Source organism: Mytilus californianus, unplaced genomic scaffold, assembly GCF_021869535.1.
Source record: "Mytilus californianus isolate M0D057914Y unplaced genomic scaffold, xbMytCali1.0.p SCAF_4, whole genome shotgun sequence".
Lineage (NCBI taxonomy): Eukaryota > Metazoa > Mollusca > Bivalvia > Mytilida > Mytilidae > Mytilus > Mytilus californianus.
Window position 1 is genome coordinate 69,357,088 of NW_026262690.1, and position 27,433 is coordinate 69,384,520.

Below are 27,433 nucleotides of genomic sequence, written 5' to 3' on the forward strand. Positions count from 1 at the left end.
CCCCCCCCCCCCCCACTCCTTCCCATCTGCCATAACTACTATTTATATATATATATATATATGCTACTACTACTGGAAGTGTTTAACGACCTTGACTGGCTGTTATATATATATATATATAATTAGTTTCAGTTTACATAACACTTTTTTGAAACATACTTTACTACAAAATATTGTAAGTTGTATGAGTGTAATAATATTACCCAATCAAAATGTTTGACACTAACAGGCTTAAATACCAGCCAATCAGAATACAGCCCGCCAAACAATTGGTCGCGTCTGTCAAGAAGAAAGGGTGAAAAGGTAAATAAATAATATTTCAAATTAATATAGCATGCTTACTTATTAATTCGTTTGATAATATAATGCAATTTTCTCCCAATTAATGGTGCACATAGGTTTTAACATATATAAGTAGAGTAGGTTACTGCTGACAACCTACAAGCATTTTTTGTTTGTTTCAATGAATATGTCGTTGTCAGATTACTGTTATTTGTTTCTTCCAATATCATTATCAAGAATGTTGAGTAAAACGTTTCAATTGCATGTAATGTTGTAGCATAGTAAAATATTGTTAATAATTTATTAATTTAGTTGTACACTTCAGAGTCCACGTGTCTTTGTTTACTTTTTTAGAACTTATTTTCGTGAGTACTCGGCATCCAACAAATTTTGTGTTGCGGTTCGTTTGGTACGATATGACCCACATGTATTATAACGAAATTCATTTCGGGTATTCATTTTCGCTTTCCCATTAGTAAGTCCGTTCATAATGTTAACTGAAAAGGATCAGGATCGTTCTTGTATTTCACAACAGTTACTTTCGATTCATCTTTTGAGATTTTTATGCATAGCCACATAAATTTTAAAATAAGTCAACACTTACAAATATATACAAGGAAACGTTTAATTAAAGTAAAAATTGAATCTGAGACTATAAAGGCAAATTTATAATCAAATAATTGAAATAAACATTTCTATTTTCAGTTTCATTTATATAAAATGTCAAAATGAAAAGGAAGTTTCAGTACTTCAAACTTTTTCAATGCTTTGAATATATTGTATTGTATTTTAATGTTATGATTTTGTTAAATGAGTTTTCACCATTAGCAATTTAGAGACAGAACGTTCATGTACAAGAACTGAAAGTAGAACAGTGAAGTCAGATCCTTTTAAGCTTGGACACAGCATCTGTATTATAAATTTATAATCAGTTTTGAATTCAACTAAGGATAAAGGCACATTAAAAAAATGTAATAATAGCATGCTTAATGTTTTAATAGTAATATATTACTGGAAAAAATTATGATTTTTTTATTCCACAGGTGAAAAACTTAAAGAATAGAAGATGGCATCACCAAGAACGGTAAATTGCTAAAAACAAAATAAAAACCTGCAAAGGCTACATGTACATCAAATTCACTGTTCTTTCTTGGAATTTCACCCTCAAAGTCATATGTTACTTTAAATTAAACAAAAAGGAGGAATATTTTTTATATACTAAAAAGGCAAAGTTTTACTATAAAATATATGGTATAGGGAATTAAAAAATAGGCTAGTACTTATGTAATCGGAAGTCTATTAAAATTGTGTAAACACTTGTACTAAATGTACAAAAAATGGTGTACACTTTTGAAAATATTAGAAAAAGGAAATTAGAGTAGTTTGTGCCCAGTATTATTTTCTTTCACAGCTTTTTTCGATGATATCGATACATTTATAGTACCACTGTACAAGTAGTATACAGATAGTAATCAGTATCTGACAAGTACTTACTATGTGTTATCTTTTGACCCTATACATGTAGTCAAGCAGTAAATTGTAATCCACCCATAAATCATTTTTGCATCACTGAATATATATACCTTGATGCTATATTTTTTTACCCTGATGCCTCAATAAAAAATTGCCTGTTTCCACTCAGACTCCCAAGGTAATTGTATAAGAGTTAGATGCCGTTTCAACCTTTCAAAGAATAAGGTCGATATTTGTAATTTTGTATAGTATTTTTTTTTAACCTAACCTTTGTAACATTGAAATTTGAAAAAAAATGTTCTATTTGATAAATAAAATAATGATCTTCTTTTAAGGTTATATTATACATAGATATATAGATCATTTTAGGAAATAAAATATGTGAACTGTTATCATATTTTTAAAAATATTTAAACTTTTCTTGGGTCACACAGTAGAGTTAAATAACTGAACTTTGGTCACATGATATGCCTTGAATTGAGAGGTGAATCAAACCATAGTCCATCAAAGTCTGCTTCTAGGTTGACAGGTAAATTGTATTGTTATTTTGAATTAAAGAAATGTTTGGATCCAATATCCATAACTGATAATTATCTAAAAATGTTTTTTTAATATTTTTATAGTCTGTTTCTAAATAGTTGACATTTATTATTTTGTTTCATAACCTTCATATTGTGTGACATGCTGCTGTTAATAATATATCATGCTGGGTAAGGTGTACAGTGAAGATTTTATTAAAAGAATTTTCATGGGTTATTACATTTTTTATTCATTATTTATTATTATTCTTCTGCCACTGAACCTTAACACAGATTTTCCATTGAGAATTAAAAAAAAATAGAAAATGTTTAAGGCCAAACAGACTGTTCACTGACTGGTGTCCTTTGAACCACTGCAGGGAACACCACATGCTATTGAAGGGTTGCAGGTTCTAGGCATGGAGCAGATGCAAACTGTGTTGTAAGTCACTGTCCCAGTTTTAAAGCCTTTAGGGGCTTGACTCATCAGCTTGGTGCTAAACACAAAGCAAGAACAAAAAAAAATAGAAGACACAAACCACTGATCTAAGAACTTTTACTCTGACAGTTATTAAAAGCTAATTGAAAGTCCAATTTCAAGACTTAACAAATCGTTTTCTCCCATGCTTTATTGTAAGTCAATATCAAGTATTGAATCTGCCATTATGATGTATTTAAGTTTAAAATAAGAAGATGTGGTATGATTGTCCATGAGACAACTCTAACCAGAGACCAAATGACAGAAGTTGGCAACTACATGTAATACAGTATAGGTAGCTATAATGAGCAAAACTCATAGCGCATAGCAAGCTATAAAAGATCCAAATATGACAAATGTAAATTCAAATGTGAAAACTAACGGCCTGATTTATGTACAAAACAATTAACGAAAAACAAATATCATATACAGCAACAAACAATAACCATAGATTTACATGTTACAATTGCCTTGTTAAAATCATTGCTTAATATTGTGAAAACCACTCAATTCTTTAAAAACATGGATTTTGTATTTATTTCTACTGTGTACATGTACAATGTATGTCCTAATACAGGATACAGAATGTAAACTGGTTATTTTCCCAAAATTTTAGTTCAACCGATTTTTAGTTGGTCTGAAAATTATCACAGTTTTTCAAACCAAATGTTCAAAAGTTCTATGAATTCTTGGAAGTCTGCTGTGTGTCAATCTTCCTTAAGGCAAAGCCTTCACTAAATACCTGGCAGAAAGCTAACAGCTGATAATAATGTCAATAATATTCTTATACACAATTAAACAAGTTGTATTTGTAAAAGTTAGGCCATAAAAAAGAATGTTTGTTTGCCCTAACCCTACCTACCCAGAAAATAGCTGCCTACTCAAAATCTTTTATTGTCCTGATGTGAAAATTTTTTTTTTATCAATCAGAAAGGCATGAAGACTAAAAAACATCTGACACTTCAATTTCTCTTTGTGAAGTGAAAAAGTTTTTTTATCAATCAGAAAGGCATGAAGACTTAAAAACATCTGACACTTCAATTTCTCTTTGCCGAAAAAGAAAATGTCTACCTACTTACCCACTGTCTTTACCTATGGGTAGGGTTTGGGCAAACGAAAATATGTTTAAGTGTGGCCTAATATGCATGTGGATATGTCTTTACAGACTAGGTCATCAAAATCACCTTCAAGAAGGAGATCTACAAGTTCTTCTAGAAGTACTAGGTCAAGAAGTCGCAGCAGAAGTCGTAGCCGTGGGAGATCTGTTCGTTCCAAAAAATCTGTTTCCCCAGCAAAATCTTCTCCACCAAAATCTTCAAAGAGACCAGCAACACCAGCTACTGGCAAAGTGAAAAGGGAAGAAAGAGCTGTAACACCTACTAGGAGGTCTACTAGACTTGAAAATAAGGTATTATTTAGTTCAATTTTGTAATTGGGACATATTTGGGCATGAAAATGCATGTAATAAGTTTTGTGTACATGTTCAATGTTGTTCAGATATGAATTTATGATAGATACATGCTTGTTGTCAGACAGACTTACGGTCTTGTTGACAGATTTTAATATCGTCTGGTTATCTTCAGTAATGGCAGCTACATGTACATGTACAATATAACATGTAAAGTGTGGTATATAGTAACAACTGGCAAAATAGTCACCTTTATCAGGTCCTTTTTTCTTTCATTTGCTATCAAAAGCAAGATTTCCCTCAAGTCTCCCTATTTGGTAATTTGTTAATTTTTTTATTGTTTAATTATTTGATCCGGTCCCCTACTTTCATGTCCTCAATTGAAAAAAATAAAGGCAATTTGAATTGATGGGTCGTAATAATTGAACACTTGCATATAACTTACATTCTTGTACATGTAGCAGTGTATATTCAGGTTAAATACATATATATGGTTACAGAAAAAGGTTTATATAAATAAGTGAAGTATTTAACATCACCCTTGAAATCCACGAAAAATGATATACCACTAATAAAAATTAATTCACAGCAACCAATATCCATATTTTGATAAACATAAGAAGTGATTCCATATATAGTGTTTTTGACTTTGTTTACACTGGTTAAGTTTTTCACTGTTATTTTTTTGATCTGGTTGTATATGTTATTGATAGACAATTTCCTGGAAATTCCTATTTGAAAATGACAGTTGCAAAGCATCATGTCTTGGATCTGTCAAGTTGTAAAAGGGGCAAACTAATCTTATCGTTCTGTTTGTATTTTAACTTATTTCAAAGTTATTTGTCAATGCTATTACACAAATAGTGATTTTTTTAAATGCAAATACATGGTAATGATGGTTTAAATGCCATTGCATATGGCTCCCTAGTGTAATACACCTCTATAAATAAGTGAAGCGTCTTTTAAAAATCGTTTTACATAAAGTCATGAGGTACTCTCAGCTTAAAAAAATATGTAGCCAAAATACTGCTTTTTACATTTAAAGAATTGATATATTTGATCAAATTGAATGAATCATATAAATTTGAACAGATTCCCAATTTCTCCCTGACCTGTACATAAAATAGATGTCAGATATCTCTGTCAACTTCAAGTACATGTACATGCAGCTTGAAACCTACAAATGAAGCTCAGAACAAAAAGTGAAGAAAAGGTCAATCTTTAAGTATAATATACTTTACAGATGTATATAAACAAATTTAATCCATTGGAGTCATTGATGCATGATTGCCACATAACACTAAACTAAATAGTTAATATCTGGAAAGTAGCTCAAACTGAAAAAGTGATAAACACATCATTTCATTAGATACCATTTATTTTTTACAATGCTTAAGGAAGGAAAAGTAATTATATATTGATATTTACAGCTTAAAAGTTATAATATAATTGGCATTCAATGATCTCATCTTTCCTCAGTTACTTCCTCAAGAAGAGAGAAAGCCTGTTGAGTTTAAGATGATGGAAGAACCAGAGAAAGTGCGAATTGGTACAACAAAGACCAGAGAGTTTGGTGGGGCTATAGGATCATTCTTTATGGTTTTAGGATTACCTGCTGGAGTACTTGGGTTGAATATCTTATGTTCTCAGGTATGATCAATTTTCAAAATTGTTAATGAAAGAATTTGTCAATCTGTACACTCAACGGAATTCAGTTAAAAATCTCTGGTTTACTCAAGGCTGTTTCAGAATGAAAATATGGTGGGTTGTGGGTTGGAAGGCACTTTAATTATTTTTGTATGGTTGAGGGCAGGTCACAAAGTTCAAATTGTGAGGTTATATATGCAAAGTAAAATGAAATTGTATGGGTGATGGCCTTTAAAAACAAGAGGCTCTAAAGAGCCCATGTTGCTCACCTGCATCTTCAACAATAGCCATATTTTTATTAAAAATCATGAAAGGGCAATAACTCTATAAAGAGTTAACTGACAATTTAAGTCATGTTGACATATTTGTAGATCTTGTCTTGCTGTTCATTTTTTCTATATAAAGTTTTTATCTATTATAGTTTTCAAAATAATAGGCAAAAATGCAAGAAATTGGGAAAAATCATCAATCAGTCAGGGATATAACTCTATAGGGTTATTACAGGAAATAACTTGCATGTGTTATTACAGATATTTTATGAGTTGTCTACTCTTTAAACCTAAAATTTTCTAAATCTGTAATAACATATGTTTGTTATTTGTAAAATAAATCATCAACATTTAAATTTTTAGTGGGCTCTAGGGAACTCTGGAAACTTTGCGCAGAAACTAAATGCATAGCCTTGATAACTAATTTTTGAATTAAAATTAATACATTTATCATTAACCATGGTAAATCAATGAGACAAGGCTTTTAAGTGATAAACTTAGCTGTAATAACAAGGCTTAGTTATTAAAGGCATGCAACTTATTATATGAGACACTTGGGATTTACTGGGAAACTTGCGCAGAACCTCACTACATGCTCTGGTTATTATTTCTTACAATGAATTAAAATAAATTGTAATTAAGCATGATGTATGTCTGAGCAAATGCTTTGGAGTGATATAGAGAAGCTGTAATAACACCCTTTAGTTATTACAGGCCAATTTTTCTGTAATAACATAGGTGTACTATGCATGATTGTCAAAATATGAACTGTTATATCTTTCTATAGTTAAGTATACATAAAGACAATAGTAATATCAATAGAACCTGTATATATTTTAACAAAACTAATGATGTGTATTGTCCTTTTGAAACATGTAACATACATATGTTATCACAGGTTTTTGATTTTTTAGTCCACAATAACAAACATATGTTATTTTTCTCTAATAACCCTATAGAGTTATATCCTTGACTGTCAATTAAGAGCAATAACTTCAATACAGAGTTGTCAGACAATACGGAGTAGTCGGATAATTTCAGCCATGTTGACTTATTTGTAGATCTTTTTGTCCCCTGCGTGACATGTTGCAGGGGACATAGGAATACAGGACGTCTGTCCGTCCAGTTTTGTTAGGGCTCTCATGTACAATTTTTGCCAATTTTTTATCAAAGTTTTATACGTATCAGGAATGTCTGAGTCAAGTTCGAAAATCGGTACCAATCAACTATTTTAAAAAGAGTTATGCCCAAATTGCATTGTATTTGCTCTCAAACCTTCATTTCTCTAAGATATTTGTAAAATATTTTTTTAGTTATTGCCCTGTTAAACAGTTTTGAAAACCAGTGATCAACTTTTTTTTAAAGAGTTATGCCCCTTGGAAATATCATTGTTAATGCTCTCATGTGTACAATTCTTGCCAGATTTTCATGAAACTTATATCATAGGTTTATATCAGTAATGTCTCTGACAAGATCGAAAAGTGCTAATCAAATATTTTTAGCTATTTATAGCTGAATCATTGAGTCACTGGCAATTATTCTTCAGTAATTTTATCCTTTCGCTTGCATATCTAAAAACTTGCTGGAACAATGACCTTGTTGCCTATGTATTATTATTGTAGTCATCATTTTTATACACCCTATCATTTAATCATTTTTATACACCCTATCATTTAATCATTTGTATGCACCCTATCATTTAATCATTTGTATACACCCTATCATTTAATCATTTGTATACACCCTATCATTTTAATGTATCTATTTCAGAATAAATGTGCAGTGCAAATGCCAAAAATTTCAACAAACTGGAAGACATATTTTGACAAGGAAGCTGCATTAATTTATTTTGGTTGGTTCCTGTTCCAAGCTTTTCTTTACATGTTACCAATAGGAAAAGTTGTCAATGGACAGCCATTAAAATCTGGACACAGACTTCAGTACAGATGTAATGGTAATATTTGTATTATTCAGTATGACTTTCATCGATCAAACTATTTTTTCATGAGAATTAAAAGGTTAAAAGTCGTACAGTTTAGGTTTTTTTAAAGATTAAATGGGTAAAAACCTGTCTGAAGTTGTATATATAGTTCATAGTGTGTTTGCTGATATTCTATGTATTTTCTATATTATATGCCCTTTCCATGTAGTCAAACCTACATGGGGATCTTACCATGTCTTGACTTGTACATCAATTGTTTAATTTCGTTGGACACTTAAATTCGTGGATTAACCAATTTACGAAAACCACGAAAATTTGTTCCCCATGAATAAAAGTACTTTCACAGTATATGTATTTCAAAAGGTTATGTTTCTCTCTACTAGAAAGATTATGTACTCATCATAGAGCAGCAGAATATATCAACTTAATTACTTTGGTTAAATTACTCCGAAGAAATACGAAAACAGAATTTTGGAACAGGAAGTTTTAAATGAAACAAAATTATCTGCACAGTTACTGGTAACTGATGAAATGAACAAATTCCAGAAATCGTGAATTTTTGAAAATAAAAAAATCAGAGCAAGCAGGGATGAAAATCAATTAATTTTAATTGGCCTTAACAAGATGCATGTTTTTATTTCAGGATTCTTTGCCTTAATTGTAAGTTTACTGGCTTTTACTGGAGCAGTTTACTTAAAATATCCAATCCACATAGTCCACACAAAATTTATACAGCTGATCACCAGTGGAATTATCTTTAGCTTTGTTTTGAGTTTATTGTTGTACATCAAAGCTCGTCGAGGACCAAATGCCAGTTTGGCTCCTGGTGGAAATTCAGGTAATAGAATATTTTTTTACATAAAACTAGGAAAAAAAATTTTGTAATGCCTATTGTGCAAGTTATATCAAATTTGATTTTAATTTGCTCTCTTTCTTTGAAAAAGGCAAAATCATAATGGCCATTTCAGAATTACCATATTTTTTTACAAATTTATGATGATTGTCTATATTTGAGAAGGATCTAACCTACTTTAATGTTTGATTCTTATAGGAGATGGGGTGTATGTTGTGAGACTGCAATCAAACAAAACAAAATGTGTTCATGTTGTTTGAAGAACTTATAAAAAAAAGTGTATAATGCACAAAAAACTGGTAGAAATTTATTTTAACATTTTGATTTTACAAAAAATGACAAGTTCAGTATCAAGGAAACATTTTTGTTTGTTTGTAAATTTAACACTCTTGAAGATTCTAGGAATCGTGTCTAACAATATACAGGGTTTCCCGCTGGCTGTCGCTATTTTCACATTTTGCAAAAAAATAAAAATTGTGGCGATTAAAATTCGTGATTGGCGAAAGAAATATATCGGTTCGAATTCGTCCATCGTGTTTACTTTTTTGGGGTTTCTCTGACTTTTTCCCTGATCAGACAATACTGGGATTTCACCTTGAACTCGTTATGATTTTGATAGAAATTCAATAATCAGCCGATTGCATTTTAAAGGTATTGGCAACAATGGATTATAATTAATAAAGGTGTTGATTGTAATGTTTAATGAAATAGTGTGGTTAATGGCGTCACTTGTCACTTGAGGATTTGTTTACAACTTTGATGGAAAGAATTGTTTTAGCGACGCACATGTTTGAAGCATATTTTTATGTCTCCTCTTTTTCTTATAACGATGGCCTGGAAAAGAAAACTCTTGTTATGGCGAAAAATGTTTCAAAAGTAAAAAAAATCTCTTGACTTCAAATTTATCCTATAATTTTCATAGAAATAATAGTTTTGAAGTGGATAATTTGCAATCGCTTTAGCGGCACGCGTGTTTGAGGCATAATTTTTAGTCCAAACTTTTTCTTTTAACAATGGTCGGGAAAAGAAAACTATTGTTAAGAAGAAAAAAATTCAAAAGTAAGAAAAATCTCTGACTTAAGTCTTTATCCTTTAACTAGACGGGAAGTATCAGATAAACTTATTGTAAATGAATCCCGTGTTCCGCGTCAGAAGTCAAAAATAATGGTTTCATGATCTATATTGCAAAGATACAGTTTCTTTTAAAAAATAAATGTTTGTTATTGTTAAGTGTTTATTCATTACAATGTAGATTAACCCTTTCACCGATAGCCGCCCTGACAGAAGCTACTCTGAGACGATGGCTTCCCTGGCTATTGGGACATAAGTCAAAGATTTTCATATTAAATATCAATAAAAACTTGTCTGTAGTTATTTAGGTCTTTATTTTATTCACTTACACCATGGACACAGTTTTGTTAATGTTTTGATAAATTTTTTATCAGAAAAACTCAAATTTGCTAATTTTAGTCATTAAAATAGATGAAATTCACGAAATTCGACTTTTGGACCATGGACACAGTTTTGTTAATGTTTCGATAAATTTTTTGTCAGAAAAAATCAAATTTGCTAATTTTCGTCATTAAAATAGGTGAAATTCACGTAATTCGACTTTTGGACCCAAAATCGTAAATTTTTAACCCAAAACAGCAAAAGTTTGAAAATTTGCAGAAATGGAAGATATTTTCTATACTTTGTAAAATGTGATTTTGCTTTTCTGGATTTTTGTCTCGCCTGACAGAGTCAAAAAGCGAGACATAGGTATGCTGTTTCCAGCGTCGATGATGGTAGCGGCGGAGCCAACAATGTATTAGTTTGTGATTAGGTCTAGTTTGTGGTGAACCACAAGTTGTAGGTCAATCATATTTGGTATACAGTTGTATTAGCATTGGCAAATCTCATTTCCATGGAGATTATTTGGCGCTGCCCCCTCAGTCATGGTCTATTGACTTTGAAACTTTTGCTTATTTTACATGTATTAGTTTGTGATTAGGTCAGTTTATGGGAAACCATTAGTGGTAGGTCAATGATATTTGGTATACAGTTGTATTAGCATTAGCACATCTCATTTCCATGGAGATTATTTGGCCCTGCCCCCTCAGTCATGGTCTATTGACATTGAAACTCTTGCTTATTTTACATGTATGAGTTTGTGATTAGGTCAGTTTATGAGGAACCATTAGTGGTAGGTCAATGATATTTGGTATGCAGTTGTATAAGCATTGGCATATCTCATTTCCATGGAGTTTATTTGGTTCAGCCCCTTAGTCATGGTCTATTGACTTTGAAACTCTTGCTTATTTTACATGTATAAGTTTGTGATTAGGTCAGTTTATGAGGAACCATTAGTGGTAGGTCAATGATATTTGGTATGCAGTTGTATAAGCATTGGCATATCCCATTTCCATGGAGATTATTTGGCTCAGCCCCCTTAGTCATGGTCTATTGACTTTGAAAATTTTGCTTAGTTAACATGTATTAGTTTGTGATTAGGTCAGTTCAAGGGGAACCATTAGTGGTAGGCCAATGTTAATTAGTAGTCAGTTGTATAAGCATTAGCTCATCTCATTTCAATTGAGAATATTTGGCCCCATCCCCTCAGTCATGGCCAATTGACTTTGAAACTGTTGCTTAGTTTACATGTATTAGTTTGTGATAAGATCAGTTTAAGATGAACTGCTAATGTTGTCAATGATATTTGGTATGCAAATTTATTGGCATTTGTAAGTATTGTTTCCATGGAGATTATATAGCTCCACCCCCTCTTCTTTGTTCATTGACTTTGAAACTTTTACATAGTTTACAAGTTAATGTTTGTGTTCAGGTTTGTTTAAAGGGAACAACTTATAATAAGTCAATGATATTTGGTATGCAGTTGTATTAGCATTGGCCCATCTCATTTACATGGAGATGGTTTAGCCATGTACCTCAGTCATGGTTCATTGACTTTGAATATTAGCCTAACTTGTTAAGTATTGTAATTTTGATTGAAATCAAAATTACAAAAAATTCGTAAGGGTTCCGCGGAACCCAGTGTCTCGCCTACTTTTGCTATTAATCGCAGGCTCAACAAAAATGAGGAAAAAAATTAATAAAAATATTCCTCTCTATAATATCTTTTGATTGTAAGTAGCTTCTGTCCAAGTTTGGTAAAAATCCAGGATAGTTTATGAATCTAATAAATGTTTTAAAAACTTAAACTGCAGACTGTATGTAATGTTAACTGGAAGAAAAACTTAGTTCATTTATAAGTAAAATACGTAAAAAATGGAACAAAATTTTAACAAAATTTCCTTCTAGATACTAGCTTTTAATCATAAACAAGCTTCTGTCCAAGTTTGGTACAAATCCAGGATAGTTTAAGAAAGTTGTTAAAATTTCAAAAACTTTAACCACAGAGTGAATGTTACAAATGTATGTTTCTTGGCAGAAAAACTAAGTCCATTTATAAGTAAAATACGGAAAAAATGGATTTTTTTTTTACAAAATTTACTTTTGAATATTATTTTATGATCATAAACAAGCTTCTGTCCAAGTTTGGTAGAAATCCAGGATAGTGTAAGAAAGTTATTAAAATTTCAAAAACTTTAACCACAGTGTGAATATTTGTGGACGCCGCCGACGGAATGTAGGATCGCTATGTCTCGCTTTTTCGACAAAAGTTGAAGACTCGACAAAAAGCGAGACATATCTCTGTGATAACAGTTTATCTTAAACCTAATTGGATAAGCTTTCCATTAAAAGTAAATCCAATCCTGTATCATCCAATCAGAAGCCGTACAGGATTCTATTCTGAGTACCATCTTGGGGTAAAAACTTGCCGGTAAAATGTAAACAAATAATTGCGCTCTTGTAACCCGAACAAATTCCTTACACTGAACGATATCCATTCCAAGTGTTTTTGTACATAAAATGGCATTTTATGTCAAAAAAGTAGACTAGCCTGGCTTCAATTCTTCCAAATTCTTTAAAAAAAAATGTTCCCTTATTTCAAATTCAAGTAAAATCCGTAAATTTCATTTGATTTTGACACGGTTTTCAACAAACGGAAGCGTCATGTTTACACTTTCAACCGGGCATTAAACAAAGAGAGATAACTTGTGTTCGCAATGATATAGGGGAAATATAATAGAGATATTCCAATCCCGGGAACCGGGACTCATCGTCAGCTGTCTGAAGCCTGAATCCCTGTAAACCAGGATTCATCTGTGAAAGGGTTAAAAAAAATTCTGAAGAATTATAATAGATAACAATGTGACAAACTGATTTTTTTTTTTGCTAGAAAAAAAGAAAATTTTAAATGAAAAATATGTTAATGTAAGTTGGTGAAAAATATATTGTTTTTGCGAAAGAGGTGGCGAAAAAGAAAATTTACCCAGGAGAAACCCTGAATATAGCTTATTTTTGATAAAGGCAAGCAGATTTTTTCATGGAAACACTGCAGATGGCCAAATATGAATTCAATTAACCAGTTTCACTAAGTAACATGTTTTTTCCTGAATATCCATGGTGAAAAAAAGTGTGCAGATTGTACATGGCTTTTTACGGTTAAGCGAATTATAATTTTAATGCTTTTTCATTTAAACATAACATACCTTAACTCTTTATCTACCACTGACGGATATATACGCGGTTTTTATCATCGTTCTGTCCGCAGTGACTGATAAATCCGCTTGCGTAATCAAGCGTGTATTCGCAGTGACTGATAGATCCTCTGTAAACATACACTTGCGCAGTCCCCGTGACGGATATTTCCGTAAAATATACCACTGTTAAAACCCTTTAGATTGGACAAAATTGTTGGGGAATCTCTAAATGAACCAATGAAATTCGGTTTTACAAATGAATAATCTTTCAACTCGTACATTCCTTTTCTGTAAAAAGTGTGTGTTTACATTTAATTATGATGAATTTTACACGTGTTCGGAATGCGATTAAAACAATGGCGGATGAATGGGCTTCTTTGTTCAAATCGTATAGCGAAAGTGAAAAATTTGAAGGATTTATGCAATTAGAAAGCAAAATTGGAAGCATAGGAAGGGATAATTTAGCTTGTCGGAACAAGATTGCGAGTCTTCCGAGGATGAAGAAGCCAAACATGGACAAATAATTTGAAAACTTTTTACGTCCGTTTATGGCAGCTTTCAAGCTTGATAATGAAAAGAAAGAAATTGATTTGGTATTTGTTTCTTTTTTCAAATAATATACAATAAATACTGATTAATTAAACATTTAATTAGAGTACTCATAACACAGCCTTAACAATTCGTGAAAAATTCTCTCACTGCAAATTATCTCTGGTAGTTAACCTACAATTCAGCTGCAGTAGCTAACTAATCAGCAGTGTGTAGTAGTGAACTGTAAAGGTACCTGTGGTAGATAAGAAGTTAAAAAAAAGACACCCATTGTTGATCATATGTGTAATTTAATTAAAGTTTGTAATTTTTTTCACATTGTTCCTGAAAAAAGACTAATATTATAATATCTTTGTTACAGTTGTTTCATATACACATATTTTAATGACCTTTGTTTTGCTTTATTTTACAGGCAACTTTTTGTATGACTTCTTCATTGGCCATGAACTCAATCCAAGAATAGGAAGCTTTGACTTGAAGTTTTTCTGTGAACTTCGACCAGGTCTGATTGGTTGGTTAATGATCAACTTAGTATTTTTAACTGAAGCTTACCAAAAGAACAACGGTGTTCTCCCTCCTGCACTTACAATGGTGGTTGTTTTCCAGGCACTGTATGTTGCTGATGCTCTTTGGTTTGAGGTAATTTAAAAACATGATACCTGGATATCTGTTTTAATATTTGGAGCTGTTTTATCTTAAGATATTCATATCAGAGAGTTCAGACTTTTAAAAATACCCAAGTTTCAATGTAGCTTGGAACACTTTATAAAAAATGGGGGTCATAAAGGTAAGGGAGATTAATTTTGTGAATCAATATTTGTGAATTAGTAACTAAAAACCGGACGTACTTTAGAGATTTACAGCCATTTATAGTCCAAGATTTACCACAAGCCCATGGTCCAGTCCTGTAAAATATTTGTGAAAATAAGACCTCACAAGCTGTATAAACCTAAAGAAATTTTTTGATTTATTGTTTTTCTGGCTTTTGGTCTTTTTATACGACCTCATATATTGGTATGACCGTCGTCGTCCTGAGACACATTGGTTTTCGCACAATAACTTTAGTTTAAGTGAATGGATCTCTATGAAATTTTACCATAAGGTTCAATACCACAAAAGGAAGGTTGGGATTGATTTTGGGGGTTATGATACCAACAGTTAAGGAATTAGGGGCCAAAAATAAGCATTTTTCTAGTTTCCAAACAATAACTTGTGGAACGGTGTATGGATCTCTCTGAAATTATATCACAAGTTTCCATTCCACAAAGGGATGGTTAGGATTTGCATTGGGGGGTTATGGCTCAAACCGTTTAGGAATTAGGGGCAAAAAAGGGGGGAAAATAAGGGTGTCCTGGTTAATGGACAAATATTTTAGTACAAAACGTAATTTAAAGCAGTGTAAGGGAGGTAATTCAAATGATGGAATTACCTCCCTTACACTGCTTTTAGATTATGTATAAAGTAATGGTTAATGAACAATTAAGACAATTTAAAAGCAGTGTAAGGGAGTTAATCCAAATACAACATTTTGATTACCTCCCTTACACTGCTTTTAAATTATGTTGAAAGAAATGCATATTTATAAAGGAAGACCAGTAAAAAGAAATTGTGCAACAACATAGTGTATTGCACAAAAGCAAAAAAAAAGGGGGGGGGGGGGGGGGTCAATTCGCAACAGCAAAGTGTATTGCTCAAAAGCAAAAAATTGAATATAAATTCAAATCATATAACCAATTCTAAGTTCTTTGACTACAGTTATTCTGTGTCAGAAACCTTTTATGTGTCAAATATTTAATTACAATCCAAATTTAGACCTGTATCAAGCGCGAATATTGCGTCCATTTTTGCCCCAACTGATCAGGGTTGGACCTCTGCGGTCGTATCCAGCTGCGCTCTGCGAAGCAATTTATTTTTCTTCATGAAGACTGATTTACAGTGATTTCTCCTGTCTTACAGAGTTATAATGGGAATTCAAATTTCAATCATACTTAAGTAAAGATTGCTTCCAGGCATGTAGGAATTTTAAATCTGACTAATTTTTATACATATTGTATTAAAGTATTTGGAATATGGGGACAACTTATTTGTTTTACAGACACGGCTATATCAGATTTTCAGTATAGAGTTTGAATATCTGTATGCAAAAAAAGTACCTTGCAATTGGTTCATAGATTTGTGGGACATCATCTGTAAGTAGTTGCTTGTTGAATTCTGCATTATTGTGAAAATGATTTTATATTAAGATAACAAAATTTTGAACACAATTTTGTGTTTTATTCTTTTAGGATGCTATCCTGACTACAATGGATATTATACATGATGGATTTGGATACATGTTGGTGTTTGGAGATCTTGTTTGGGTGCCATTCTTGTACTGTCTACAGACTAAATTTCTGGCAGAGAATAATGTTCATTTATATTGGTATTGTTTGGCAGCCATTGGAGTCTTAAACTGTAAGTATTATTATAAGCCTCTTGTCAATGGCTGGGAGCTCTTTTTTTCTTTTAAATTTATGCAGATTCTGTTCTTGTATATATACTTTTAGTCAAAAGAAAAGGGACCTTTAACACCCATCTGAGTATTCCTTTAAGTTTATGTGAAACACAATTATGCATACAATATTCCTTTTCCAAAGAATTAAAATCCAAATAATGCATGTTACTGTTGACCGAGATAATTAATATTTAATAGTAAAAAATTAAAGAAAACAATCTAAAAGAGAAATTCAATTTTTTGATACTTTAAAGGCCACAAAAAATAAAGCAAATTAGTCAAGTCTGAACTGTTGGGAATGTTTAAAGGGGCTTCAAGATATAAAAAAAATTTAAAATACGATTTTTTTTTTGTTCAATCATTAATGAAAAAGTGAAATAATAATTGTTTTAGCAGCCAGTTTGGTTCAATTTTGTCAAAATAAGCTAAGAAACATCGCTGATGAATTTGACCTCATTGAATCTGTATTCATGTGACCTTCAATTTAACCCCTTAGCTAGAGATGGGTTACACATGAATTAGGCGTGTTCAGTTATTAAAAGGAAAAGAATGTCAACATTGAAAGTGGAACAAGGGTAAACCCTTTTATTGACCGAATCGATCCACAAAAACTCAATCTCATACAGATAAAACGATGATTAACACATATTTTTAACCTATAATATGAAATCAAACAAACCTAGAAAAATCCAGTTGCACAAGTTTGTATCTATTTATATCTATATTTATGTTTATATCTGGTTAAATGACTGTCTGCAGTTTTCGGGGGTCACCTTGATGGTTAATTAGATGACGTCTAGACTTAAATTCACACGAAATGGTGATACATATTATCGAGCCCGTGCATTGTTAATTGTTTATTTTAGACTTTTTATGATTTGGATATACGTTTTAGTATGTTATAAATCAAATATGAAAATTTGAGTCAAATCGGTGAGCATGAATTTGACAGCTAATGCCCCTTTAAGGGATATGTTCGTAAATTTTTATCACAAATTTGACCTAATATGACAGCTAATGCCCCTTTAAGGGATATGTTGGTAAATTTTTATCACAAATTTGACCTAATAAGTCAGTCGTAATAGGATAAGTAGTCTACTTAATTAAATGACACAAAAACACTATTTTAAAATGTTTTCTTGACGAGGCAAAAAAATGTAAAAAAAGTGTGTAGGTCCAAATTATTGTACGGTTTTGGTATTTGCAATTATATTCAACTTGTTTTTATGCCCCCGCCGTAGCTGAGGGGGCATTCAGTTTTACCCTTGTCCGTCTGAACGTCCGTCCGACCATCCATCCGTACGTCCCAAAGTTGGTTTCCGTTCTTTAACTTTAGTTTGCCTCAACCAAATGTTATGAAACTTATACACAATGCTCATTACCATAAAATACAGATCAAGTTTGAAATTGGGTGGCGTCACTTTTACCGTTCTTGAGTTATGCCCCTTTCTAAACATAAAAATTGCTGATTTTTTTCGTTTCCGTTCTCTAACTTTAGTTTGCCTCAACCAAATGTTATGAAACTTATACAGAATGCTAATTACCACATAATGCAGACTTAAGTTCGAAATTGGGTGGCGTCACTTATACCGTTCTTGAGTTATGCCCCTTTATAAACATAAAAATTGCTGAATTTTTGGTTTCCATTCTCTAACTTTAGTTTGCTTCTACCAAATGTTATGAAACTTATACACAATGCTTATTACCATAAAATACAGATCAAGTTTGAATTTTGGTGGTATCACTTTTACCATTCTTGAGTGATGCCTATTTACAAATGGAAAATTTGCTGTATTTTTCGTTGCTGTTCTCTGACTTCAGTTAGCCACAACCAAATGTTATGAGACTTATACACAATACTTATTACCACAAAACTCAGATCAAGTACAAATTTGGGTAGCATCATTTTTACTTTTCTTCAGTTATGTCCCTTTATAACTTCATTATGATATGCAAGCTGGGGCATCATCTGTGTCCAATGGACACATTCCCCATTTATTTTTATCACAATCAGAAATTTTTTTTCTGCTGGCTGTTCCATTAAAACATACATTGTACCCAGGGAAGGCACTTTAAAAATGGGGTAACCAAATTAAAATTTCACTTACATTTCCACTATGCAAAAACATATATGACACCCACCCATTGCTGAGATTTGGAAGTGCCTTCCGTGGGTCCTATGTATGTTTTTATGGAACAACCCTTAAATGGGAGGATAGAAAAAGTGTTAAAAGAAATAGAAAATTTTGAGAATGTACATTTTTTGATATAAATGCTAATGTGAGTTCAAATCTTAATGAACCAAATAATTCAATTGTCAGTCTTCAAAAAAAAAAAGAATTCAGCAAGATCAAAGCTGAACTTGGCAATATAAAATACTAGCATCCACATTAGAATTTTATGGAACTAGAAAATTTTGTCAATAGAAAAAAAACAGGTTTTTTGGTTATATCTGATAGAAACATTTACCTAGTGTTAAAGGGAAAAAATGTTGTTTTGTAAAATTATTGAAATACATCCAATGCTATTTTTTATTGCAGTCATTGGTTATTTCATGTTCAGAGGAAGCAATTCACAGAAAAATGAATTTAGGAAGAATCCATATAATCCAACATTATCTCGTAAGTATTGACAATAGAAAATTATAATGTATAAAAACATGTTATCATAGATTCCTAGTAAACTAGCAAAAAAATCTATATATACAGTAAGCATTTATTAACATGTTGTTGTCCCCTGCTTTGTCAGTTTGAATCTTTTTTATGTCCCTGCCGTAGCGCAGGCAGCATTAAGTTTGACCCTTGTCCGTACGTCAAAAGTACGTACGTCCCTAAGTTGGTTTCCTTTCTCTTACTTTGGTTTGCCTCATCCAAATGTTATGAAACTTATACACAATGCTTATTACCACAAAATACAGATCAAGTTCGAATTTTGGTGGCGTCTCTTTTACCGTTCTAGAGTTATGCCCCTTTACAAATGGCAAAATTGCTGATTTTTTTATGCCCCCGCCGTAGCGGTGGGGGCATTAAGTTTTACCCTTGTCCGTACGTAGGTACGTCCCAAAATTGGTTTTCGTTCTCTAACTTGATTTTGCCTCAACCAAATGTTATGAAAATTATACACAATGCTAATTTCCACAAAACACAGATCAAGTTTGAATTTTGGTGGCGTCACTTTAACCGTTCTAGAGTTATGCCCCTTTATAAATGGAAAAATTGCAAAATTTGTATTTTCTTCTAAATATCAAGTAATTTTTAAAATTGGAGTTATCTTCCTTTGTCCATGATTATAGTTGAATCAACTACAATCAATGCTTTATACAATGCAATGTTTAATTTTGACTTCCACTGATAAAACACAGATCAAGTTGAATTTGGGAAGTGTCACTTTAACCATTATTGAGTTATGCCCCTTTATAAATCGAAAGATTGCAAAATTTTTAGTTTCCATTCTGTAACTTAAGTTTGCCCCAACCAAACATTATGAAACCTATTCACAATATTCATTACCATAAAAATAAGATCAAGTACAATTTTTTTGTTTCCGTTTTCTAACTTTAGTTTGCCTCAACCAAATGTTATGAAACTTATACACAATGCTTATCACTACATAATACAGATTAAGTACGAAATTTGGTGAGAACACTTTTACCATTCTTGAGTTATGTCCCTTTATAAACATAAAAATTGCTGAATTTTTCGTTTCTGTTCTCTAACTTTAGTTTGTCTCAACCAAATGTTATAAAACTTATACACAACCGTTCTAGAGTTATGCGTGTTTACAAAAAGAAAAATTTCTGAATTTTTAGTATCTGTTCTCTACTTAAGTTAGTCTAAACCAAATGTTATGAGACTTACACACAAATGCTTATTACCAAGAAACTCAGATCAAGTTCAAATTTGGGTAGCGTCACTTTTACCGTTCTTCAGTTATGTCCCTTTATAACTATATGATATGCAAGCGGGGGCATCATCTGTCACATTTATTTTTTTCCGATCTCTAATTTAAGTTAGCCTCAACCAAATGTTATGTAACTTATACACAATGATTATTACCACAAAATACAGATCAAGTTTGAATATGGTTGGTGTCACTTTTACTGTTCTAGAGTTATGCCCCTTTACAAATGGAAAAATTGCTGAATTTTTCTTTTCCATTCTCTAACTTAAGTTTGCCTCAACCAAATGTTATAAAATTTATAAACAATACTTATTACCACAAAACTCAGATCAAATACTAATTTGGGTAGCATCACTTTTACCATTCGTCAGTTATGTCCTAAAGGTTTATTTCAAATAAGATTTCTTGTATCATTTTTTTTTTAAAACATTTTGAATTGGCCTGAATCTTTCTGATTCTTAAACTGACTTTTGTTTGATTCCTCTAGATTATGCAGGTCAGGGCTGTTCCAGAAAATACTATGTCCCCCCTAGGGTCGGCCTTTTTTTTAACCCCCACCACCCACAGAAATAAAAATAAATTAAAACAACACTCCCTTTGCATTTTGGTATTTCAAATACAACCACCCACATAAAATTAAAAAAAATTGCCTTCCCTGGGTTGGAACATAGTATTTTTTGGAACAGCCCTCAGGTCTATTCAGGTGGAAAATAAAAAAATTGAAATCCTTGTTTGTATTGGTTAAATGGATTTTCATGTGAATATAAAAAGGACACGAGGGGATTTTACACCAAAGTTCTTTAGGCAAGAAGGCATTGAGTGTGCTGCACCACAGTAGTTGATAAACTTCAATAACTATATAAAAATTCACATTATTTTTAGTGAATTTATGAAAGTGCTCGTGATAAAATTGTTTCATTTAACCTTGACATCAGTAAAAAATAAGAAGATGTGGTATGATTGCCAATGAGACAACACTCCACCAGAGATCAAATGATGTACACATTAGCAACTATAGGTCACTGTAAGGCCTTCAACAATGAGCAAAACCCATACTGCATAACAAGCTGTAGTTATTTGAACTTCGAAATAATTAAAACATTTAAACAGACAAGACATTTTGTAGTGTCGTCAATAGTTTTCTTTGATCATTATGTCAAATTTGATTTATATTCTTATTTTCAGATTTGGAAACTATTCCAACATCAACTGGGAATAGGTTATTGGTATCAGGATGGTGGGGATTATGTAGGAAACCAAACTACCTTGGTGATATCATCATGTCTATAGCTTGGTCATTACCATGTGGTATGTATTCTGGAATTAGTGTTAAATAGTGTCCATATTAAGTGTTGAAAATTTTCTCATAGGCATATAGAACTATACCAGCACTGCCCATTTAAATCTAAGCTTCTTAAGCATTAGTAATGAAAATTGGGACATTAAGTTAACAGGAAAAGACAACTATAAATATTGGTTCACCTAACTATATACACTATAGCGCTATTCATTCCAATCTGTATAAGTTCTGAAATTACACAACTTTTTCATCCAGTTGAAGGTATCTCTGGCCCTGTTTACACAATGTAGTATCTCAGAGACAGGTTTAAACCATCGTAAACACTTCAAACAAAACATTTTTATGATTTTAATTGGTGTTTGAAGAAAGTTGATCAAAATGTTAGCTTTCTTAACTTTTCCCTCCCTCAGCTCGTTACTGATGACCATTGATTTGCAACAGGAAGTTGTCTTAAGTGACTTTTTTTTCCAGATTGGACTAAATAACAATAAGCTTTTGAAGCCCATTTTAGCTTACTTCTTACAAACTCATTATTCAGGTTATACTACTGGAAGGTAGTTTAAGCATCATAATACTATAGGAATTTGGAGATAAAATTGTTTCCAAATAATAATTTTCGCTTGCTTAAGCAAATTTAACTGTCACATCCTTCTAGTATTGCAAACATTATTCATTTTGCTATCAGTGTGCTGTTTGAGGAACATCCCAGAGGCAGATTTATAGGGTTTTCCAGGTCCCCCCTGAAGCATGACTGGAGCGGGCCCCTCTTAGGCAGTCAGTGAGCCACCACCACCATCCCCACCCCCTCTTATGAAATTTCACGATCTGCCACTGCATCCTATGGCAGTGCTGACATTTTACTAGTAATTAACCTGACATGCCTTCAGAAAGTTGTTTGATATAAACGTATATTGACAACATCCACTCATCATTTATTTCTTTTTCAGGGTTTTCCACGCCAGTTGTATGGTTTTATCCAATATACTTCACAATTCTGCTCATTCATCGTCAGAGAAGAGATGAAGAAGTATGTGCAAAGAAGTATAAAGCAAGCTGGGATCGTTACTGTGAGAGGGTACCATACAGAATATTTCCAAAAATCTACTAGTGCAAATCTGACCAATCCAGGGCAACATTCTCTTATATTTTGTTAATAATCATGTCCATTGATATGTTGTATTAAATTTTATTTTTGAAGCTTATTTCCTTTATCATTATTTTTAATCTTAGATGTATTGCTAAATTTATTTTTGAAAGTTTTTAATTTTTTTGTAAATTATTTTTAAACTACTTTTATTATATATTTTTTTTTAAATTATTTTGTTTTAATGAGCAAACATGGTTAAACAGACTGAAATACAGGTTTTCAAATCTGATAAGATAGAGAGAATACTCAAGTTCTTTATGATCTCATCTTTAATGATAGCACTGCCTAGGAAATAGTCTAGCTCTTAACATTATTCTGTTTTGATTTTTGAGAATTTTCATACTATAGTCCAAATTTCCATGCAAGTATGTTGTGTATGTTATAAAGGGTAGATTAGAAAAGGAAGGGACTTTATTGTTTTTCTTTCTTTTTTGTTTCCTTTGGTAAATAACATTGTTATTTGGTTTTGTTTTTAAGTGCACTCACATCTCTATGAGACATAATTTATTATTTGAAGTCAAGAAAGTACCAACCACCAAAACCCTTCAACAGTTTTTAAATCATTTTTTAAATCATTTATTTGTTTGGATAGTGCCATTGTTTATATATAAAGACAGAATAACATTTTCATATACATATTGCATGTTTCGAATTGACTTCTATATTTTCTATTTTCTAAATGAAAAGTTTTGCATGGCAAATGAAAAACAAAAAATACTAGCAGTGTAGTTCATTTATTCATATTTTAACATTTACATGAAATTGCTTTTTTCATTTTAAGAAAATGGCAAGATGTTAATGTAAATATGTACATATTGTAAAACAACTGTTAGACCAGATTCCTAGTTGTCAAATCATGTATATTTTGATGAGTTTTATATAATTTTATGTATAAGACTTTGTAAATAGTAGTGTAAATAATGTACATAACTTTATAATTGTAAATGTGTGTAGCTGTATTGTAAAAATCAAAAGAAGAAATTGTTAAACAAAATAACTGAAATCATTTTGGGTATACAATTCAGAATAGTTACCTCTCTAAAAAAAAAAAAATATATAGCTTTAGATTGCCCAAAAAGTCCTCCAAATTAAATTAAAGTTTGCATTAAAATTACTGATAGCTTTATACTTAGTCACAAGATAGGTCTTTCAATTGTTTTCAATATTCAGAGATATAACTTTTTTCAAATACTGAAAAAGTTAGCATAGTTAGTAATAATTCGTATTGTGAAAAAAAAAAAACAGAATCTATGAACATCTTGAAAGTGCTTTAATAGGGCCTTTCCATGATGTCATGGGTCCTAACTACCTGTCAATAGTTCTGTTCTTTCTCCAGTTTAAATGTAAGCAAAATATTAATTTCTATATAAAAGTTGAAATAGATGTGCAACATTGAATAAGGCTCTAACACACAATGTCTTTTCAATGTTATGGACATTCTGATGATTTACTTGCAACAATTTTCTTTTTGTGAATGATTCCAATAAAGTAGTTCAGTGCTGTAAAAAAGGTCATTTATTTATGTAGAACTATAGTTAGATACAGATGATCTTTTTCAATAAGTTTAAATGTTGTTATCCTTATCCATAACATTGTTGTACTTTTTGATAAACCAATTAAAACAAATTATAATACTACTGGATTTGATGATTATTTAGCCGCTGAATGTTGTATCCAACACAAAGCCACTTTGGTAGGGATTCCAAGACTCTTTCCAAACATTGCAAAAAATATAAAAACTTTAAGCTATCAACAAAAAATAAGAGTTTGTCAATTACTTTTAACAATGCAACAGCCAAATGGACAAATAAAATATAATGACACAGGTGTATGGACAAATCAAAAGAAATTAAAAAGTTGTATTGACAAATCAAAAGCAATGAGACAGGTGTATGGACAAATCAAAAGAAATTAAAAAGTTGTATTGACAAATCAAAAGCAATGAGACAGGTGTATGGACAAATCAAAAGAAATGAAATACTTGTTTTGACAAATAAAAAGCAATAAGACAGGTGTATGGACAAATCAAAAGCAACAAGACAGATATATGGACAAATCAAAAGAAATGACACAGGTGTATCAGTGTGTAAGGAAAAAGAAATGAAACTGTCATATTGACAAATCAAAAGCAATGAGACAGGTGTATGGACAAATCAAAAGAAATGACCAAGGTGTATGGATAAATCAAAAGAAATGAAACAGTTGTTTTGACAAATCAAAAGCATTGAGACAGGTTTATGGACAAATCAAAAGCAATGAGGCAGCTGTATTGACATCAAAAGCAATGAGACTAGTATTGACAATGCTGAAGCAATGGCAGGTATATGGACAAATAAAAAAAAATGACAGTAGTATAGACAAATCAAAAGCAAAGAAACAGGTGTATGGACAAATAAAAAAAATGACACGTGTATCAGTGTGTAAGGACAAATCAAAAGAAATGAAACCGTCGTATTGACAAATCAAAAGCAATGAGACAGCAGAATGGACAAATCAAAAGTAATGACATAGGTGTATTGACTTTTGAAAGCATTGACACAGGTGTATTAACAAATCAAAAGCAATGACAGTGGAATGCACAATCCAAAAGAAATGAAACAGTAGAATGGACAAATCAAAAGAGATGTAACAGGTGTATGGACAAATCAAAAGCCATGAAATAGGCAACTGCACGAAAGTTATATTGACAAATCAAAAACAACATAAGTGTATAGACAAATTAAAAGCAATGAGATGGGTGACTGTATTTATCAACGAAACAGGTATATGGACAAATCGAAAGAAATGAGATGGTTGCATTGACAAAACATAAGCAATGCTCCGGAAATATTGACAAATCAAAAGCAATGACACAGGTCTATGGACAAATCAAAAGTAATTGCTCAAGTGTATTGACAAATAAAAACATTGACAAATCTAAAGCAACGACAGGTGAACGGACAAATCAAAGTGATGACACAAGTGTATTGACAAATCAAAAGCAATGATAGTAGTATGGACAAATCAAAGACAATTGACACTGGTGTATGGACAAATTAAAAGTAATGACACAGGTGTATTGACAAATGAAAGCATTGGCACAGGTTAACAAATCTAAAGCAATGACACGGGTGTATGGACAAGTAATGACACAGATGTATTGACAAATGAAAGCATTGTCACAGGTTATTAACAAATCTAAAGCAATGACACGGGTGTATGGACAAATCAGAAGTAATGACACAGGTGCATTGGCAAATGAAAGCATTGGCACAGGTTATTAACAAATCTAAAGCAATGACACGGGTGTATGGACAAATCAGAAGTAATGACACAGGTGTATTGACAAATGAAATCATTGGCACAGGTTATTAACAAATATATCCTATTTATGTATGTTTTTTCTTTAATCCCGGAGATGTAAGCATTATCATTTGGTTTTCATCTTCATATCGGGGATACCTGATATTTATTGTGGGGAAAACAGATTCTTCCACTAACAAGGTTAGTATGATTAAATTTGCACTGGCCGGGAAATAATCCCAGGCTTGGTCCTCCCATTAACTTTTCACAAGATTGTTGTTATTTTATCCAACTTTTTATCATTTTGGTATCATAAGCTTATTGTATCATCTACATAATTTCATTTTCAACTTGGTATAACTATACCTTATTCCTGTGTATTGATTTTAAGGCTTATTTATTTGGATGAAAAGTCTGCCTTGATTTAGTTACATGAATGCCATCTCTCCTGGTGGTTTGTGCATTTTTTCGGAGTCATACCCCAGAATAATAATTTCTCTAGATATATATATGCTATTTGTCTTCAAGGGTTTCATTTTATTTTGCCGTTGCTATTCCTACACCATGGTTATGGTCTTAGTTGTGGATTTAGGGTTGAACTATTAACACAAATCTATATTTTGCTTCCTATGAGGATTCGTCTTGCGGCTAAGGTTTCCAATATATAATTTGGTGTTTCTAAAACCAACACGGCGAATCAATTTAGTCCTATATTGGCGTCAGCTGAGCACCTTACCATACAAAAGAGGAGATGTCGCTAATATTGTATTATTTTCTTATCCGAGGTTTTAAAGAGATCAGATTTATTTTCGAGTAATTATAAATATAAAAATAAGGAGATGTTGTATGATTGACAATGATACAACTATCCTCCAGAGATAAAGTGAAGTAAATGTAAGCAATTATAGGCAAATGTGCGGCCTTCAACAATGAGAAAAACTCATACAATATAGTCGACTATAAAAGGCCCCGACCTGAAAAATTTGAAACAATTCAAACGAGAAAACTAGGCCTAATTTATAACAAAACAATTTACGAAAAACGCATATGACAGACATGAACCAACGACAATCACTGAACTACAGGCTTCTGACTTAGGACAGGCTTATAAAGAATGTGGCGTGGTCAACATGTTTGTGACGCTCAACCCTTTGGTTGAAGTTTTGGGTATTAAGAAATTCACACGTCACATATCTGATACGGAAAAAATTTAAAACACCACATTTTTTAAAATGTCTCTCGGATCGTGAATAAATTTTAGAAACAATCCCAAATATATAAGCATTTGAGAGCATAAAAAGTAAC

The 27,433-nt window shown here is 31.9% G+C and overlaps 1 protein-coding gene across 4 annotated transcripts; it reads left to right on the forward strand.

Annotated features, from left to right (window-relative positions):
• The first annotated feature begins 161 nt into the window (after nucleotides 1-161).
• Nucleotides 162-24,483, forward strand: LOC127698659 (delta(14)-sterol reductase LBR-like). Of its 4 annotated transcripts, none has more exons than XM_052202243.1 (11): nucleotides 162-303; nucleotides 1,326-1,366; nucleotides 3,917-4,159; nucleotides 5,639-5,809; nucleotides 7,846-8,029; nucleotides 8,661-8,855; nucleotides 14,418-14,644; nucleotides 16,291-16,459; nucleotides 19,040-19,120; nucleotides 21,585-21,707; nucleotides 22,647-24,483. In XM_052202243.1, exons 2-11 carry the CDS (start codon nucleotides 1,349-1,351, stop codon nucleotides 22,805-22,807), a joined length of 1,572 nt encoding a protein of 523 aa, XP_052058203.1. In that variant the 5' UTR covers nucleotides 162-303; nucleotides 1,326-1,348; the 3' UTR covers nucleotides 22,808-24,483. The 4 variants fall into 4 exon arrangements, with proteins under 4 accessions (XP_052058203.1, XP_052058205.1, XP_052058206.1 ...); XM_052202245.1 differs by lacking the exon at nucleotides 162-303 and adding an exon at nucleotides 352-915; XM_052202246.1 differs by lacking the exon at nucleotides 162-303 and adding an exon at nucleotides 352-816.
• Nucleotides 24,484-27,433: the final 2,950 nt, after the last annotated feature.